Source organism: Dasypus novemcinctus, chromosome 9 (assembly GCF_030445035.2).
Source record: "Dasypus novemcinctus isolate mDasNov1 chromosome 9, mDasNov1.1.hap2, whole genome shotgun sequence".
NCBI lineage: Eukaryota > Metazoa > Chordata > Mammalia > Cingulata > Dasypodidae > Dasypus > Dasypus novemcinctus.
Genome location: NC_080681.1, coordinates 50,836,981 through 50,856,312, shown reverse-complemented (window position 1 = coordinate 50,856,312; position 19,332 = coordinate 50,836,981). Strand labels below are relative to the sequence as shown.

At 40.2% G+C, this 19,332-nt stretch overlaps 1 protein-coding gene across 1 annotated transcript in view; it reads left to right on the top strand.

Moving 5' to 3' along the window:
• The window catches only part of AK5 (adenylate kinase 5), a 304,060-nt gene that overhangs the window by 165,132 nt on the left and 119,596 nt on the right, over positions 1-19,332 (top strand). The window contains exons 7-8 of the mRNA XM_004472820.3: positions 3,693-3,783; positions 12,841-12,917. Coding sequence (XP_004472877.2) covers positions 3,693-3,783; positions 12,841-12,917 — 168 coding nt within the window. The remainder of the gene's footprint in view (positions 1-3,692; positions 3,784-12,840; positions 12,918-19,332) is intronic.

Below are 19,332 nucleotides of genomic sequence, written 5' to 3'. Positions count from 1 at the left end.
AGTGGGATAAAATATTTGAAGTGCTGAGAGAAAACAATTGCCAAACAAGAACATGATACTGTATTTCAAAAATGAGGGAGAGATTAAGACATTCCCAGATAAACAAAAGTGAGGAAGTTCATCACCACTAAACCATCCTACAAGCAATGCTAAAAGGGGTTCTTCAGGCTGAAAGGAAAGGACACTAGAGAGTGGATTAAAACAGCATAAAAAAATAAAACACTCTAATAAAGGTAGCCATATGGATAATTATAAATGCCAGTTATATTGTGTTATATTTCTTGGTATAGAACTCCACATTCTTCTTTTGCAGGTCCTAAAATGCAAATACATAAAATGTCATAATAGATCTTTGGTTTTGCTCATAGAAAATAATTTGTAACAAGTACAACAAAAAGGTGTAGGGGACAGAAAGGTATAGGAACAGTGTATGTGTATGCTATTGAAGTTCAAATTGTTTCAAGTCAGACATGGTTGCTATACATTGAGGGTATTAAATTTTTTTTAAAGATTTATTTATTTTATTTATTTCGCTCCCCTTCCCCCCTGCAGTTGTCTGTTCTCTGTGTCTATTTGCTGCGTGTTCTTCTTTGTCCGCTTCTGTTGTTGTCAGTGGCACAGTGGAATCTGTGTTTCTTTTTGTTGCGTCATCTTGTTATGTCAGCTCTCCATGTGTTGTGCAGTGCCATTCCTGGGCAGGCTGCACTTTCTTTCACGCTGGGTGGCTCTTCTTACGGGGTGCACTCCCTGTGCGTGGGGCTCCCTCACGTGGGGCACCCCTGCGTGGCACAGCACTCTTTGCGTGCATCACCACTGCACATAGGCCAGCTCCACACGGGTCAAGGAGGCCCAGGGTTTGAACCGCAGACCTCTCATGTGGTAGATGGACGCCCCAACCACTGGGCCAAGTCTGCTTCCCAAGGGTATTAAATTTAAGCCCCATGGTAACCACAAAGAAAATGTAAGAAAAATGTACACAGAAAAAAATTTAGAAGGATCCAAAAATGGCACAATACAAAATGTTAAATAAATATGAAAGTAGGCATTAATGGAAGAATTGAGGGGCCAAAAAAGATATGACTTACAAAGACTAAATAACAAAATGGCAGAAGAAAGTCCTGCATTGTCAGCAGTTACGTTAAAACTAAAGGGATTAAACTCTGGTGAAAAGGCAGAGATTGGCAGAATGGATCTTTAAAATGACCTAACTGTATGCCATTGACAAGAGACTCACTTTAACAAAGACTAACACTCCTAGAAGAATAGATAGGGAAGCATCTTTAAGACCTTGCATTAGGCAATGGTTTCTTAAACTTTATACCCAGAACACAAGCAACAAAAGAAAACTTAGATAAATTGGATTTCATGAAAACTAAAAACTTTTTTGTATCAAAGGGTTTCATCATGAAAGTAAAACATTAGCCTACACAATGGGAGAAAGTATTCGGAAATAACATATCTGACAAGGGTTTAATATCCAGAGTATATAAAGAAATCTTACAATACAACAACAAAAAGCAAAAAAAAAAAAAGCCCAATTTTTAAAAATGGGCAAAAGTCTTGAATAGACATTTCTCCATAGAAGATATACAAATGGCAAATAAGACCATGAAAAAATATTCAACATCATTAGCCATTAGGGAAATGTTGATGAAAACCACAATGAAATACCATTTCACACCCACTAGAATGGCTATTAAAAAACAGAAGGGAAGCAGATTTGGCTCAACTGATAAAGCATCTGCCTACCACATGGGAAGTCCAGGGTTCAAACTCAGGGCCTCCTGGTCCATGTGGTGAGCTGGCCCGCACGCAGTGCTGATGCAATCAAGGAGTTCCGTGCCATGCAGGGTGTCCCCAGCTAGGGGAGCACCATGCGCAAGGAACGCGCCCCGCATGGAAAGCTGCCCTGTGTGAAAAAGATGCCTGCCCAGGAGTGGCGCTGCACACACAGAGAGCTGATGCAGCAAGATGATGCAACAAAAAGAGACACAGATTCCCAGTGCTGCTGACAAGAATGCAAGTGGACACAGAAGAACACACAGCGAATGGACACAGAGAGCAGACAACTGGGGAGGGGGGAGGAGAAAGAAATAAAAATAAATAAAATAAATAAAAATAACACATTAGAAGCATACAACAGCAGACTTCAAATAAAAAAAAAAACAGAAAACTACAAGTGTTGGAAAGGATGTGGAGAAATAGGAACACTCATTCACTGTTGGTGGGAATATAAAATTGTGTGGCAGCTATGATAGAAAACAGTTTGGCAGTTCCTCAAAAAGTTTATAATGAATTAACAAATGACTCAGCAATCCCACTCCTAGGTATATACTTTAAGAACTGGGGAGTGAATGTGATACAAGCTGTTGAACATCCATCCTCCACACATGAAGTCCCAGGTTCAGTTCCTGGTGCCTCCTAAAGACAAACAAATAGTGAGCAGACAGCAAGCAGAAACAATGAGCAAGACAATGAGCAGACAATGAGCAAAAACAAAGGAGCAGGGAGTGGATATGGCTCAAGCAGTCGAGCACCTGCCTCTCACATGGTAGGTCCCTGGTTTGATTCCCAGGGCCTCCTAAAGAAAAAACAAAACAGACAAGAGAGACATCTCAGGTGGGGAAGGGTGAAAAGAACTGAAAGCAGGGGCTCAAACAGATAATGCTTATCCTAATTGTTTAGGATGAATTATTTTGGTAATGGATGGCAGTGATGTTAGCAAAACATTGTGAAAGTAATTAACAGCACTGAATTATTTATTTGCGTGTGACTAAAAGGGGTAATTTTAGGTTGTACGTGTTACTAGAAGAAACATTTTTTAAATCTATAAGACTGTACAACACAGTGAACCCCAAACTAATCCCTGGACTATAATTAATAGTACAGTTATTGAAATGTTCTTTCACCAATTGCAACAAATGTACCACACTAATGTAAATTGTTCATAATAGGCTGGTATGTGGGAACTCTGTATATTTTATGCATGATTTTTCTCTAGTAAGAAAAAAGAATCCATGAGTGACATCTAAATTTAACAAAATAAACAAGGAAAAGAGACAGAAAAAAAAACTGATCAAATTGTACACTTTAATCACGTGAAGTTTATTGCCTATCAATTAGAATTCAATAAAGCTACTTAATAACTAAGTATATAAAGCTCAATATAAAACCACAAGCTGTTTAAAATTGTTTTAATTTTGTGAATTTTATAGAATGGTAAAATAAATATTTAAATCTAATATTTAGATCTATAAATATTAGAGATTGTCCGGTTTGGGAGTTGTTTCTTCTTTCTTTTTTTTTACCGATAAATTAGAAAATCTTTTCCTCTGTTGTTCAGAGCTATATATTTTCATGTTTTTCTTTAATTAGACATACTAAGAGCTAGAAAGCCATGAGACAAATTTCAGTAATCATTTTTTCCAAAGCTTTCTTTATAAATATAGGGAATGCCATGCATTTTTCCTAACCATAAGTGACTGTAAGTTTACTCTCCAATGCCCTTCTTTCTTTTATATGAAGTCTGGGCATAAAAACACTCTAAATTTCTGATTAAAACCTCAAATGCTTTAATTCTTAATAGTCTGCTTCATTAGATATACAGTTGTGTAATGCTCATTATATTTTAGAGTGAGCTAATTTATATATTCTCGTGTTCCAAACTTGTCTGTCCTTCTGAATTCCCCCAGTTTGATGCAGACCGAGATGAGGATGAAGTGTTCTACGACATCAGTGTGGCAGTTGACAACAAGTTATTTCCAAACAAAGAGGCTGAAGCGGGTAAGTCAGTGTGTTCGCTGGGCAACAGCACACTGTGATCACCTGCCAAATGTTTGGGTTCTTGTAGAAATGGTTAAAGGTGAACAAATTTCCATCCAGCTTGAGGCCCACACTGTCCTTAGCCTCGTTATCTAAAGGCTTTGCTTATTTAAATGTATTGGCTATTTTGAGATCATTAAGTTTGGTCTTTTTATACTTTCTGGTTTAAACACAGAAGTACAAAGTAAAATAGGAAAGAAAGGCAATTCCAGGATGCCCTCTAATTGCATTCCTCACAGGGTGGTATCAGCAGATCCCACCATTAGACAGGCAAGAACAGGCAAGGGTTCAGAGAGAGTGGCATGGGCTCCCAGGCCATGCAGAGCTGCCTCGGTGAGAACAGACTGGGACACCCTCCGGACCTCTGGCTTCTGGTCCACAGGAGAGAGAAAAGGAGGGGAGGGGAGGCAAGGGGAAGTGAGGCAAGGGGGAAAGGCTATAAATCTGCCCATCACGGTTACTGCTTTTCTTCTTGTCCTTGCATTCATGTAAAATTAGCAGGTGGTCACAACACAACATAGGACCTATGTTACCATAGAAGGGAAAAAGAACCCAATCTAGTCCATGCTTGGTGAAACAATTTTACATTGCAATTCCTCCAGGACTCCTAACTCATGCACTTCTCTCAGTGCTGCCCGGAAAAAGCCTTCCCTTCTATCTGAGAGCCCCTTCCCTGCTGCAGTTCTGCCCCTTCTTTTCCTGAGCACGCTCAACTAGAAGTCTGACATGGGACCGTTGTCTGGGCAAGCATATCCCCTAGGATGGGCAGTGCGTACGGTTCTGTCCCTGACCCTCATCTCACTCTTCACATGCTCTGGTTCTGTATCATCTCATTACCCTTCATAGTTTCAACTTCAGTTCTACATGACTGACTCTCAAACCTTCATCTCTATCTTGACCTTTCTCCTGAATTAGAGCCTCACTGGGAAAAGAAAAGAAGCTCTGGGCTGTAATGAAAAAAGGCTAAAAACTTTAAAAATCACTATTTGAAGCCACCTCTGAGCAACTTCAAAGAAAGGCAAGGTAAAAATAAATGCAAGGTGTCAGTCTTTCTGGGCAGACCCACAGAACTCAAAGAACAGACACAGGGAAGCAAATGTGGATCAAGAGATTGGGCTCCCATCTACCATGTGGGAGGCCCTGGGTTCAATTCCCGGGGTCTCCTGGTGACAGCAAGCTGGCCTGTGATGCAGACAGTTGATGCAGCAAGATGACGCAACAAAAGGAAACACAGAGGAGAGACCTGAGAGAGGCAGCAGAGCAGGGAGCTAAGGTGGCTCAAGCAATTGCATGCCTCTCTCCTACACCAGAGGTCCCAGAATCAGTTCCCAGGCCTCCTGAAGAGACGAGGAGAGAAGACAGAGGACACAGAAAGAACACACAGCGAATGGACACAGAGAGCAGACAGCCAATGCAAACAACAAAGCTGGGGGATAGGGGGAAAAAAACCACATAAACTCACCTCCCAAATTTTCCAGTGATGTTTACAAAAACTTAGCCTATTGTGGGAAAAGGTGGAATATTGAGAAGCATGAAGATCCTATAAACAAGACTACTGCTGCTCTGAAAAATATCATGCTTTTTAAATTCATATTTTATTTAGAACACACTTTAAAAATAACCCTCTAGCAACAAATATGTAACTGCTGGATGTCCTCAACTACAGTGGAGTGGAGGAGCTGATTTAAGCTGCTCCCCTCTGGAATTCCTCCTCTTTCTCTGTGCCTCTCCTGTGACCCTTCTCTCGAGTAGTGCAGCTGCTCTAGCTTCTGCCTGAGGTCAGGTGCTATGTCCTCACTTTCTTGAAGTCGCCTCAGTGGCATGCAGAGTGTCTGTCCCAGAGCAGTGTTTTCTAGGGGCCCATTCTTTCCTCTCTACAGCCCCAAGCTTATGAACAGAGGAGACTGTACTTGTTGCTTCAACTCTGGTAGCTCCCTTCCGCTCCTGAGCCACGCGAAACCTGGGTTCTACTCCAACCTTAAAATAAACTTGTTCTATCTAAAACAGCCCTTGGTGATTGAAGCACAACTGGGAGGAAAGGTGGTAAACTAGAAATAAACAATGCCTCCCCTGCAGGAGGCAACCACTATGCACCTGCAGGCTGTGGCTGCCGTTAAGGAACGAACAGGCATTGCTGGATCTTCCTCTCTTCCAAGAGAAAACAGAAACCTGCACTTGTAGGTGAAATCTCCTGCTTGATAAATGCTGGTGACTCACTCAATTAAACAAGTCATGTCTGTGGCTCTGGGCTGAATTGTCAGCCCTGGGTTCCATCCTTCAACTCTTCATTTCTCTTTTTTTTTTTCCTTCTATTACTTTTAAAATTACAGACGTTGTAGGTTTAAAGAAAAATCATGCAGAAAATACTAAGTTCCCGTATTCCGCCCCTCATTTTTAACACCTTGCATTAATGTGGTACATTACTTAAAATTGGTGAAGGAATATTATTATAATTGTACTATCCAATATAGTCCATGGTTTACATTAGGGTTCCTTGTTTGTGTTGTATAGTCCAATGATTTTTTAAAAAATATTTTTATTCTAGTAACTTACATCCAACCTAAAATTTCCCCTTTTAGCTACATTCAAATATATAATTCAATGCTGTTAAATAATTCATGATGCTGTGCTGCCATCACCACCATCCGTTACCAAAACTTTTCCATTACCCCAAACAGAAACTCTGGACAGTTTAAGCACTGATATCTCTTTGACCTTTCTCTCTGTGCAGAATCTCAGCTGCCCCACAGCTCTCACATCACCTCCATGTGAACGATTTTCAGTTCCATTGCTTTCACCCTGACCTTTATCCAGAGAGCCAGGCAAAAGTGTTCTTGCCCTCACCTCCCACACCAGATTCTTCAGAGGCCCCTTGGGAATCCAGTCCTCCTTCTCTACCCCCATTGCACTCATCTAAGGCTTGGCCATTTCTTGCTTGAGTTATTACAGGACACTTACACCTCACCCCCTGTTCTCTCCTGTCTGGTGTGAACTCTGTTGCTGCCATAAGAATCCTCCTAGAAGGCAACTCTGATCATCCTGCCTTCCTGCCAAAACCTTGCAATGTCTTTCGTGCAGGCTGGGAAAGCAGAAAGGCCCAAATTCTTAGCTTTTCTACAATGGCCCTCTTACTGCCACAGCATCACCTCCCCTCATCCAGCCCCCTAGAGTCCCTTGAATGTCTCAATTACCTTCCTGCCTCTGGCCATTTGCACCTGTTCTTCCCCCATTGCTTGGAACACCTGTCTCTATGTTCTTGCTTCAGCTTTCCCAACTACTAGCCCCATCTGTCAATAGGTCAGATCCCACTTTGTGTCTCAATTTAAAAGTGAGTTCTCAGGGGACCTGAATCTCCGGACTGTCCATGTGATAGCCAGGCACTGAGCCTTAACAGACTTGCAACTCCTACCCTCTGGTTTATTGGACTTACCCCATCCAGCTAACAGGGAGGTGAAGAAGGTCAACCACCACACCAGGGAGCCAAGAGTGCCTACAGCTGCCAGCAGGAGAATTGCATCCATCATCCATGTGGAATCTAAGCACCCTCTCGATATAGAGGTGGAACGGACATAACCATCCCAGGGTCCACAGAATGGAGGAATAGAGTATGGATTAGAGTGGACTTACTGATATTCTATTCTGGAACTATTATGATTAGTAATGGAAGTAAATGTATCATTGAAATTGAGAAAGTGGCCATGGTAGCTGCTGAGTGTGGGGAGTGGGAAGAAGAGATGTGATGTGGGGGCATTTTCAGGACTCAGAGTTGTCCTGGGTGGTGCTGCAAGGACAGTTACCAAACATTGCATGTCCTCCCATGGCCCACTGGGTGGACTGGGGGAGAGTGTAAACTGTAATGTGGACCATTGACCACGTGGTGCAGCAGTGCTCAGAGATGTATTCACCAAGTGCAATGGATGTCCCATGATGATGGAGGAGGTTGTTGTTCTGGGAGGAGTGGAGTGAGGGGGGTGGGGGAGTGTATGGGTACCTCATATTTTTTTAATGTAATATTAAAAATAATAATAAAGACAAAGAAATTAAAAATAAATAAATAAATAAATAAATAAATAAATGTGAGTTCTTCAAAGAGGATGTCTCAGGTCCTATCCCAGAGTAGATTAGGCCCATCACCCATTGCACAGGGCCCTGTACTTTTCCCTCCGAACTTCAGGGTATTTATCACAGTTCTGATTAGATAATTGGGTGTGTGATTATTTGTTAAAAATCTGTTTTCCTTGTTAAAGACTTTATGAGGACAAAGAGTATTGGGGGGAGTGTGTATATGTATTTGTTTTAACCACTATTTCCCAGCCCCTACCAGCACACACCCCATAGGAGGCCTTTATTTCCCAGCTGGGCACCTCAGCTGGTTTATTCATGTGAGCATTGACTCACAGCCACACCAAGGTTTCTTCTGCTCCAGAGCAGAGTTCGTATTTTCTCCGTCCATGCTGTCACTCATAGCATGCCATTCCCTGCACATCCGCACTCTTCAAGCCCCAGCTACAATTTCTCCTCCCCTGGGGAGCTGTCCGTTAATGCTTGCAGCAGAACTATCTGGACATACCTCTTAATCTTTCTGGGCCTCAGTTTCCTCATCTGTAAAAAGAGGATATGGAGTGACTGTAGCTCAGTGGTGGAGCACCTGCATCCCATATACGAGGTTCCAGATTCAATCCCTGGCTAAAAATAACATGTACCTCATAGCATTGCTGTGAAAAATAAATGGTCATGCAGAGAAAGCCTGTGTCTGGCCCTATGGAAATGCTATATATAAGTTAGGATCTTGGCTGAGGATTTGAGGGTCCTAGGGAGAGACCACATATTATCAGCATAAGTTCCCCCCATTTTCCTAGGTCTACATCTACTCTCTTCTCCCTCTTTCTTCCTCCCTTCCCTAACTCCCATCCTAGAGGAACTAGAAAATTCCCCTTACCCTTACCCAGAACAGCCCACCACCCAGGTCATTCAAAGTGCTCACCTTCTAGTCCCAGGTACTTTCAGAATATTTTCCCAAATAAATACAATGCTTTTCCTCAAAGGACTTCTGATATGAAATGTTATTAACACTCTCCTCCCCTGTTAGAATTAGGGCTGGATTCTCAGCTCCTACTGGGGGTCTGGCTCTTAGGAGACAGGTAATGTCTGAGAGTTAATGAATGAGGTCAAGCCCTGCACAGGTAAAATATAAAGGTCCTTTTACACTTTTTCATTCATTCAGATATACTTGCTAAATGCATGCAATTTATATGTTTTGTTCTCAGATTCAGAAATGAAATACAACCATACCTTCAAGTACCTTATAGCTTATTGGAAGAGACAGGACAAGGGAGACACTATTTTTGGAGATGGACAGATACAGTGTTAAAAAAATTTTTTATATGTTGACACCCTTCACTGCCCAAGAAGCCTTGCTTTTCAAAAGTGTCTATTTATTTGGTATCAGAAGTGGGAGGAGGACCTTCCTAAAACTGGATTGAAGATCTACCAGGAGGGGAAAAGTTAGTAATATGTCCCAGAAAACAATACAGTGAGCCTTAGGGCACCCCAAAGTCAATTTGCATCATCTTCCCAGTTAAATCTAAGGAGAATACCTGAAAATAATATTTCTAAAGACCATTCTGCATGACATTGAGCATTCTCTGCGAAGTTGTATATTTCAGCTCAGACCTTTTTCCAGTATCTACAGAAAAGATATTTTTAAATCTGAAAAGAAACTGAGAAATTCATTATAGGGGGGAGGCGAAAGCCATACTATTACCTTTTGAACAGATTATATCCTAATTTTGGTGTCTTTTTTGAATAACAATATTATCACAGTTGTTTTATACATTTAATTTTCCAACAAAAGAAGGCAAAAATGTGTGCATACATCGTTATTTACCTCCCTACTTTGTATGTCAAACCTTGGACTATTATTAAAGGTCTCATTTTCAGCAAACTAAGCAACCAATATTAAAAGAAAATGGAAGCTATTCAATCATTATCTGAGCTGATAATGATATTCTTTGCCTAGTGCCTTCTATGATATATTAATTCTGTTGCCAAGAGCAACAGCATGCAAAAAATTCCATTCCTTAATGACACAATAAAATTTCTGTTAAAAGCATTTTATTAAGAAAGTCAATCACTTTTCCTTATAAGTATCAGTTTTTTATTTTTTATTTTTTTTTAGCAAAGATCTTTTCATCCTACCATTGCTGAAGATAATTTTCTAATAATACTGCTCTGGCTTCAAAAATTAATGTGTAGTATCTATTAAGTGGGTTGTTTAAGAGCCCTTCACATTGTACTTTTTGAAAATAACTGAAAGTACAGTTCTAATTAAATAGAATAAGTAGGACACCCAAACTAACTATATGTTAATAAGCTTGTATGTTCAGATCACATTTCTCACTCTACATGAATTGCTCTAAATACACCTGGGGTGTGGGTATCATTTGAATCCAACTACCTATCATCACTTCCACTAGTTGGTGGAAAATATCCGTATTGTGGAGGTAAAGAAGGCTAAAGAAAATTGGCATTACCTTTCATGACCCTGCCAATAGCAGCCACCTAGAGAGGAGCATTGATTGTCACATACTGGAGTGAGACTGATTCCACTGCCGATTATTCCATTTCCACAGCCACTAAGTTACCCACCTGTTATCGACTTCCACTGTTTCTAATTTTTTTCAGAATGTAGAAGAGATGGCACACACCTCCAGGTCCTCTCCTGGAGAGTACCGTAGTGAAAGATGATATTTATACAGCCATTTGGATTGCTACTGCTTAGAATTTGGAATCAGTGGGTGTGTTAGAAAGAGAAATGAGAGCTACAGATTGTGTATTCAATCTTGCTCACTTTCTACATGACCAAGGCCAAGTTATTTAACTTCTCTACATTGTATTTTCCTCTTTTCTAAAATGAATGGGTATGTAATTCAATGAAATACTGGTTCTAAAATGTCTATAATTTGGAACACTATACATTCTCCTTATGAGATACAACCTGCCTCACAACAACACAGAGATACCACCTGATCTCCCCACCAGACTTCAGGACAGCCAAGTATTAGGCTCTAACAACCACTTTATAAACATTTTTATTTGAAAAATATCAAATGATAGAAAGATAGAAAAGTTAAATATACTCCTATAGCTTTCTAAAAGTATATAGAAATTATATATATAGATTAAAGTCTCCCATATCACCCCTCTAGTCTCACTCAGTTAATAGCATAGTGCATAGTCTTCCCAACTTAATTCTAGTAATTGCCATATTAACAATGGCATTACAAGGGTGTCTCTGACAATATGACTGGCATCACCTAGAGTTGTGCCGTATACAACCTGTGCAACCATACTTGGCAACTCTAGGATGGTTACTTTTCAAAAATGATTTGATATTATTCAGTCCCTAGATTATTCTCAGCTTTCTTTCAATTGACATTTACATCCCTAAACTATCCCTTTCAGCCAAAATCCCATTTATAAACCAACTGTGTTTGTTATACTCACTATAATGTGTTACCATCAACTCTATTCATTTCCACATTTTTACAGTCAAGCTAATGAAAAATTCTACATACATTAAATGTTAGTAAGAATGTGGAGATGCATGGGAAAATACAATTAACACAATTTATGGATTGAGGTTAACAGGAATATTATAATAGTCTTGCATCAGTATCAAAGAGGGGACTGTATTAATATTAAGAGAGATTGAAAAAAATATGTATGCTATAGACCACAGTTAAAGGTAACAGTCTGATAATGTTCTCTCATAATCTGTAACAAATATTCCACAACAATGTAATGTGTTCATGTAGGTGTACTGTATGGGAACTCTGCACCTTGCGCATGATTGTTTCGTAAGTTCATAACATCTCTAATAAAAATATATATATATAAATGGTTTGATCAACTTGAAAGAAATTATCACCCTTTAAAATTTTTCTAAATGTATGAACACAACAAACTATGGTGTTACTGCTTAGAACTTAATTTGGTAATGGGCTCAGTATTTAGTTAATTTGGTAAATAGCATGAGTAGGAGAAGAGAAAAGACCATGTGAGGATATACCTTGATTCTCTTTTTAGGGGAAAATATGAAAGCAACATCTCTGAAGAAGATCTGTTTATGAGAAATATGTGAGATGCTTTTCTTTTTTAAAAAATCAATCTTGATTAAACATTACTCATTGCGTATTCTGACTAAGAATTACTTGACAAGGCCAAATTTATGATGAAACAAGGGCTGGTTTGTTTCTTCACAGGGTACAGTAGCATTTTATGGGCAGCACTGAATTCGTCTTTCTAGCTAATTAGGAGATATATATCTCCCAGGAAGAAAGAGTCATTAAATTAAGACAATGAATCAATTGTGTTTCAGAAGCCCCATTATGAAAATTGCCAGTTTAAGTTTGAGCCTTGGGGATGGATAGGTAAGTGAGTCCCTAGGGAAAATCGCTCTATTAATACAATAAATTAACGTGATTTTTTTCACTTTCAGAGACTAAGTTAACCCACAGGCTCAAGGAGAAACTTCTCAGGTTCCCATGGGATGGGCCAACTCAGCCCTGCTTGTCCTGGAAACCCCTTGTTCTTCTCCCATCTGTGCTCTGCTCTTGATGTTCCTACCACCTCTGTTGCTATTCCATACCCTGAAACCTCTTCTCCTCCTGGCCAACTCTTACCCTCAAAGTTCAGGTTCATAGATTGGTTCCTCTGTGGAGAATCCCAACTCTACCCCACCTCCACTACTTGTCAGAATAAACACCTTTTTCTCATTGGTTTCTGAACTTAACTGTTGACAAACCAATCTTCCCCACAAAATGGGCTTCTTAAGGGCAGAGACAGTGTCCAGAGGATGTCCATCCCAAGCATGGTGCTGGGCAGATAGAAAGAAATGTTTGTGAATTTAATGTAACTGTAAGTGTAAAGACAATATGGAAACCCAGTGGAAGAATGTTTCTTTAGAACCATATGTAGATAGTCTCTACCAGCTAATCTTTTCTTTCCTAAACTTAGGTTCAGAAGACCTCGATCCTTCTATGATGTTGGACCCTGGAGAAATTATTGATACAGGATCGGATTATGAAGATCAGGTAATTAAAACCTAAAAACATTTCTCTGTTTAAATGTTTTAACTTTGAGCCTTTATAAATGTTTTAAGAAGTTAGAATGCTATATCTTCATTTTATGAAATTTTTATAGAAAACTAATAGCATATTCAATGACAAATTATAGTAGACTACAGCTTTCTGTCACCAACTTTGACTCTTTAACCTTCTCTTATCCAAAAATCCAAAATAACAGTTAATTAGGGAAAGGTTTGTGGTTGAAAGACACATGAGAAAGACATGAAGTTCTCTTGCCCAAGAATTTGTCTATGTCTCCATCCCTTTCCCACTAATAAACCAACAGTATTTACTGAGCATTAACTATAGGTTCAGTGCTCTGCTTTCTATTTCTAAGCTTTGAAAGGGACTAATGACCAAGGAAAACATAGCCAAGAAGTTAAATATATTTTCTCTTTGAATAAAGAAATGTATCTGGGTCATTTTTCTTTTAGCAGAAGAACACTCCCACTGCTATATTGTAATGGCTGAAAATAGTTGGCAAATGATCCAAGTCTCTAAGTAAGCTTTATTTTAAGAAAGGGGTAATATTTGAAATTTCCTTCTACTTCTTATCAGTGCTTCTCAGCAATGGCCAAAATCCAAGTGACATTGTTCTTTTTTGGGTTTTTTGGTCCATCTTCAACTAATATATATCACAAATAAAGCAAACAGACCTCACTAGTGTCCATATGCAAAGGATGAATATATTCAGAAGCTATTTTCACGAGCATGAGGCTGCTTCCTTCCTATCACACACAAGGAGAAGGCATTGACAAGTGATATAATAGCTACCATGTATTTATAATAGTTTCTATCAGATATTAAGCATTTTATACAAGCTAAATAATGTTCTAAATTTCTTACTTTATTGCACTAATTCTTCACAAAATCCTAGGAAGTCAGAATTATTATCTCCATTTTACAAGCAACAAAATTTAGACACAGAGTAATTTGCCCAAGGTTACACAAGTAGTGCCATTGTGGGGACATGGACTGAGGGCACATTCCTAAGGCCACACTCTGTTGCCTTCCATTCTAGTCTCCGAAGACAGGCCATTCAATGATGTGTCTTGGCACCTTTTCAGTGGCTAACCCTTGAAGACCCAACAGAGGCAAATGCCAAATAACCTCTATTGAAGATGAGTTAAAAATCCAATATTACAGACCAAAGAAAGAAATGAACCATAATTTTAAAAAGCCAGCTGATTCAAAAAATGGAAGATTTCACACCTCAAGAACTAGAGATAACAGAAAAATCTGCAAGAGACTTTAAAATAGGAATATTTAAAATATTCAACAAAATAAAGGGAACATTAGAAACCATGAGACAAAGTACAGGAAAGAATGGAAAAGAAGAGGCAGAAATTAAATAGGAAGAAATAGAAATTCTAGACCCAAAAAAATATGGTCATTGAAATAAAAATTCAATTAACAGGTTGAATAGTAGACTAGACTTAGTCAAAAGGAGATTTAGTGATAGAACTGAAGAAATTGCCCTAGAATAAAACAGAGAAGTAAATAGATACCAAATATGAGAGAGAACTTAGGAGACATTGAGGGCAGAATAATTGGGCCAGGATATTCTAAAAAGAGTTCCAGTAGGAGAAAATGGAGGGGATGAAGCAGAGATTGTATTTTAATAGATAATGTTTGAGAATTTTACAGAATTGAGAAAAGATAAGCCCCCAGATTGAAGGAGTACATCCAGTCTTGAGTAGGATTAAAAAAAAACACTGACCTCTTTTTTAGTCATTCGACAAATATTAATTGAGTACCTAATGTGTGCTACATATTGTTTTAGGCATATGGAATATATAATTGTATAAAGCAGACAAGGATTCCTGCCCTCAAAAAACTTACATTCTAGTGGGGAAGATGGAAAGTAAACAATAAACAGAAAATTAGTAAATTTTCTAGAATGTCAATAGTTGTAAGTTTGATTAGAAAAAAAGAAAAGTAAAGCAGGGGAGGAGGACAAATTGCAGTTTAAATAAGATGGTCAGGAAGGCGTCATTAAGAAGGTGAGACTTGAAGAAAGTCTTGACATATAATGTAAAGCATGAAAAAGAGCATGGGAGACAAAAATAAAATCTTAAAGTGAGTAGACAATGTTGGCAGCAGCAGATTAAATGATGCACTGGCTTCCTTCTATTGAGCACCTACTGTAAACCAGACACTGTGTTTTACGATTACATGAATTATCACTAATCCCTACAATAACTTAAAAAGGTACCTCTGTTTAGTTCCAATTGAAGCTGAGGAAATTGAAGCTCATAGAAGTTAAATGACTTCCCAAGTCCACACAGCTAACAAGTAGTAGAATCAGGAATCAAACTTTGATCTGCTCACACCAAAGTCCATTTTCTATTTTTACTATAAAAAAAAAAAAAGTTATCATTTTTGTCCATTGCCAATTCCATTCAACACTTTTTAGTTCTTATCTATTTTAATTTTTGCTGCATTTGACACTGTGAACAAGGAGTCAACAAAATTTTTTCCAAAGGGCTGGGTATTAAATATTTTAGACTTTGCAGGCCACATGGTCTCTGATGCAACTCTTCAACCCTTGCCCTTGTAGCACAAAAGCAGCCACAGGCAATATGTGAACAAATGAGCTTGCCTGTGGTTCCAGTAAAACTTTTGTTTATGGATACTAAAATTTGAATTCTACACAATTTTCACATCATTTTTCCCCACCATTTGAAAATGTAAAACCCATTCTTTGCTGGCAGCTGTACAAAAATAGGCAGCTAGGTGGATTTGGCCTGCTGGCTGCAGTTTGCTGACCCCTGCTGTATACTCTTTCCTCATTCTTGACATTCTCTCTTCCATTAGCTTCTAAATTTTTAGAGTGTTTTTACATTGTTCTAAGTGCTTCACATTTGTTACATCATTTTTATCCTCATAGACAACCATATGGCATAGATGTTATCATTTTCTCCCCTTTTATTCATAAGGATACCAAGGCGCAGAGAAATTAAATGTTTTGTTCAGAGTCACAGAGCTGAAGAGGAAGAGCCAGGATTAAAAGGCAGTGGTCTGACTTCTAACCTGGATAAGGAACGATGGGCTAGGCTGTGCTGCCTAACAAAACTCAAAATCTCAGTGCTTTCCTTCCAGACATTCTTTTGCTCTTGGCCTCCATGGAATGGGGAGGGAAAGGATGTAAGGAAGATGCCACTGCTCTTAACTACACCTTGCTCCCTCTCACATTCAGAATACTGGCAATCCCAGTTATGAGGCTCTACCTAGAGGCAAGGAGACTGGAAAATGGAGCTTAGGGAGGGAGACTGGTTTGGTGAGCACCAGCTTAGGCCATAAGGCTTCTGCTCTTAGCCACATGCTGCAGCTCCTGCCTCCACGGGTTCACTCTCTCCCAGTACTCTCCCTACATTTCAAGTCACTTGTCCTTAGTCTTCTTGCTGAACCCCTCTCCACTGGTTCATTGTTTAAATGTGGGTGCTCCCCAGGATCCTGGCTGTGGCCCCTTCTCTCATCGCTGCACCCATTCTCCTTGGGGAAGCTCAGTCACAGCCATGATTTAAGCTTTACTTAGAGCTCCCTGGTGAGCTCCAGTCCCAAATGTCTGTCTACTAAATAGCACTAGCTGGATTTGCCATGTGCATCTCAAACTCAGCACATCCAATACCACGCTCACCATCTTCCTCCACAAAATCTGTTCTTCCTTCTGTTTTCCCTATTTCTGTGAATGATGCCACCATCCCCCCAGCTGCCCAAGCCAGAAGCAAGACAGTCTTATAGCCTCCTTCCTTTTTCTCTCTCCCTCCATCAATGTGATCAAGCTGGCCCGTTTCAGTGTGCAGGTACCGATCCTCTCCTCTCCAGCCCCACTGCTGTCACCGTGGTTCACACTCTGAGGCTGCTTCCCTGAGGCACTGAGACAGCGTCCTAACTAGTCTCCCCGTTCCCAATGTCTTTATCCAGTAAAATGATCTTCCTGAAAAGCAAATCCAGTCATGGCATTCCACTGCTTAAAACGCTTCTGTGGTGGCTTGGGAATTTCCGAATTAAATCAGAAGCTCTTAGCATAATACACAGAAAATTAGAATCAAAATTTTATTCTAATCCAATTAGAATCTAACCCCCTATATACTTCTCCAGGCTCATCTCTCAGCAACCACCAAAACACAGTGCATACCACAGCCACACTGAGCCATTTGCAACTCTGCCAAAGGGGTTGTGCTTTGTATAAACCCTTTCCTCTAAATGGAAGCTTTCCCCCATCCCCATCACCCCTGCCCTGGATAACCCCAACTCATCAGGACCAAGCTTCTCCTCAAGGAAGCCTTTCTTTCATTACACATCACATCCCTCTTCTCAGTGGGGGGTGTGGGGTGGGGTGGGTGGGCAGGGCACAAGATCCTGTGTTACAGTATTCTCTTGCATTGCAAGACTGTGCTCTGCTCTGTGTATCTTCAAAGTCTGTAATCTGGCTCATGGCATGTATTCAGGTAATGTTTGTTTTCTTAAAGGCCAATCAAATGAATTGTAAATTTGACTTAATGTATGGTTTTGGGGGGGATAATTTGTTGAACTTCTTTTCAGTTTCCGTTTCTAGAAAATGACGATGATCCCCTTACTTAAACATATTGCTACAATAACTAAGAGAGGTAGAGAATGCAAAGTACCTTGTATAGAACAAATCCTCCGTATATGTGAGTCCCCTTGCTTCCTTCTGCCCTTAATAAGACTGAGCTTTTTAGGAATCTGTGCCCTTCTGTAGCTGACAGAGGCCACCACTTCCTCAGCTAAATGAATGCCAAATGTCTGAGCATTTAAAGCTGCTGAGCCCACATGCTGGATTCGAAAATAGTGCCAGGCTGACAAAGGTCACACCATGGAATGCCTGCTGTTCCTCTTCCTGTGTACTTTCTCACTCACTGTAAACCCCTGCTCAACACATAAAACTACAGCTTGTGTTCTCAAAACTTGAAGCCACACTTCTGCACCTTCAGCTAATCCAGGAGAACAAGCAATTGCCCCTTTGATAACAGTAGTGACTTTTCCCATAAGGCTAAATAAAACACTGATGAAGACAGTAGACCAATCAAGCAGCACTCTCAACTCTGAAGCTCAAGTCACAGGCTTTCATCCTATGACAGTATATTGAGCACTTACTATGTTCCAGGCGCTGTGCTGGGTGCTGGGAAATGGTGAGTGCACAAGTCATAGATCCTGCCCTGATGGAACTCATGCAAGAGAGCGATGAATGAGCAGTGAGGTTGAGCTTGGGTTGGGGAATGGTGGTTATCCTAAAGAGACCATCCTTCATTCATTTATTCAACCAATGTAGACTGAACACCTGCAATTGATCAGGCACTGTCTGGGACCCTGGGAATTCATGGGAGAAGAGGGGCACATAATATCTCTTCTCCTGATGGGCTTACTTCTTTCAGAGAATAAAAAGGAGGATCCTGTACTTCGTGAAAACGATACCTAAAGGCTGGACACCTCTATCAGGAAAAATACTTGCTTTTCGTATCAGTTAGAAAGCACGGAGCGTACATTTACACATTATCTCAGATCGTTTCCTCCTGCTTCCGCCCTACATTGCTGACAATAGAAATCACAGTTCACAACACTTTTTTTTTCTTTTTTTTTTATTGACTTTGTAATAATATTACATTAAAAATATATATATATGTGAGGTCCCATTCAACCCCACCCCCCCCACCCCCCCCCTCTCCCCCACCAACATCACTCGTTCCTATCATCATGACACATCCATTGGATTTGGTAAGTACATCTTTGGGCACCTCTGCACCTCATAGACAATGGTCCACATCATGGCCCATACTCTCCTCCATTCCATCCAGTGGGCCCTGTGAGGATTTACAATGTCCGGTGATTACCTCTGAAGCACCATCCAGGGCAGCTCCATGTCCCAAAGACGCCTCCACCTCTCATCTCTTCCTGCCTTTCCCCATACCCATCGTCCACCATGTCCACTTTTCCCAATCCAATGCCACCTCTTCTATGTGGACATTGGATTGGTAGTTCACAACACTTTTGTTGGTTTTTTTCCCTTGAAATCTGCACTGATCTCTACCTTAGATGTCTCTCTGACGAAAAAAAAAAAAATTCCTGGCACAGACTGGGTTCACAGAACTTCCCTCCACTCCACCTCAAGCTTATCTCCAGCCAGCTTCAGAGGGGCAGGCAGTGGCCTGTCTTCAGGCTCAACCTCCATCTAAGTCCTTGATCCTTCCCATCCCGTTCTCCACCAAGCCCTTGTTTCATTAGTTGGTCATGCTTTATCTTCCTCAAGGCTCTTATCCTTGGAATGTCTTTATCTACCACCCCCACCCCCACTTGATAAAAAGAAGGGGTAGTCAACAGTGCCAAGTGTGACAGAATGGCCAGGCAGAATGTTGTCTAT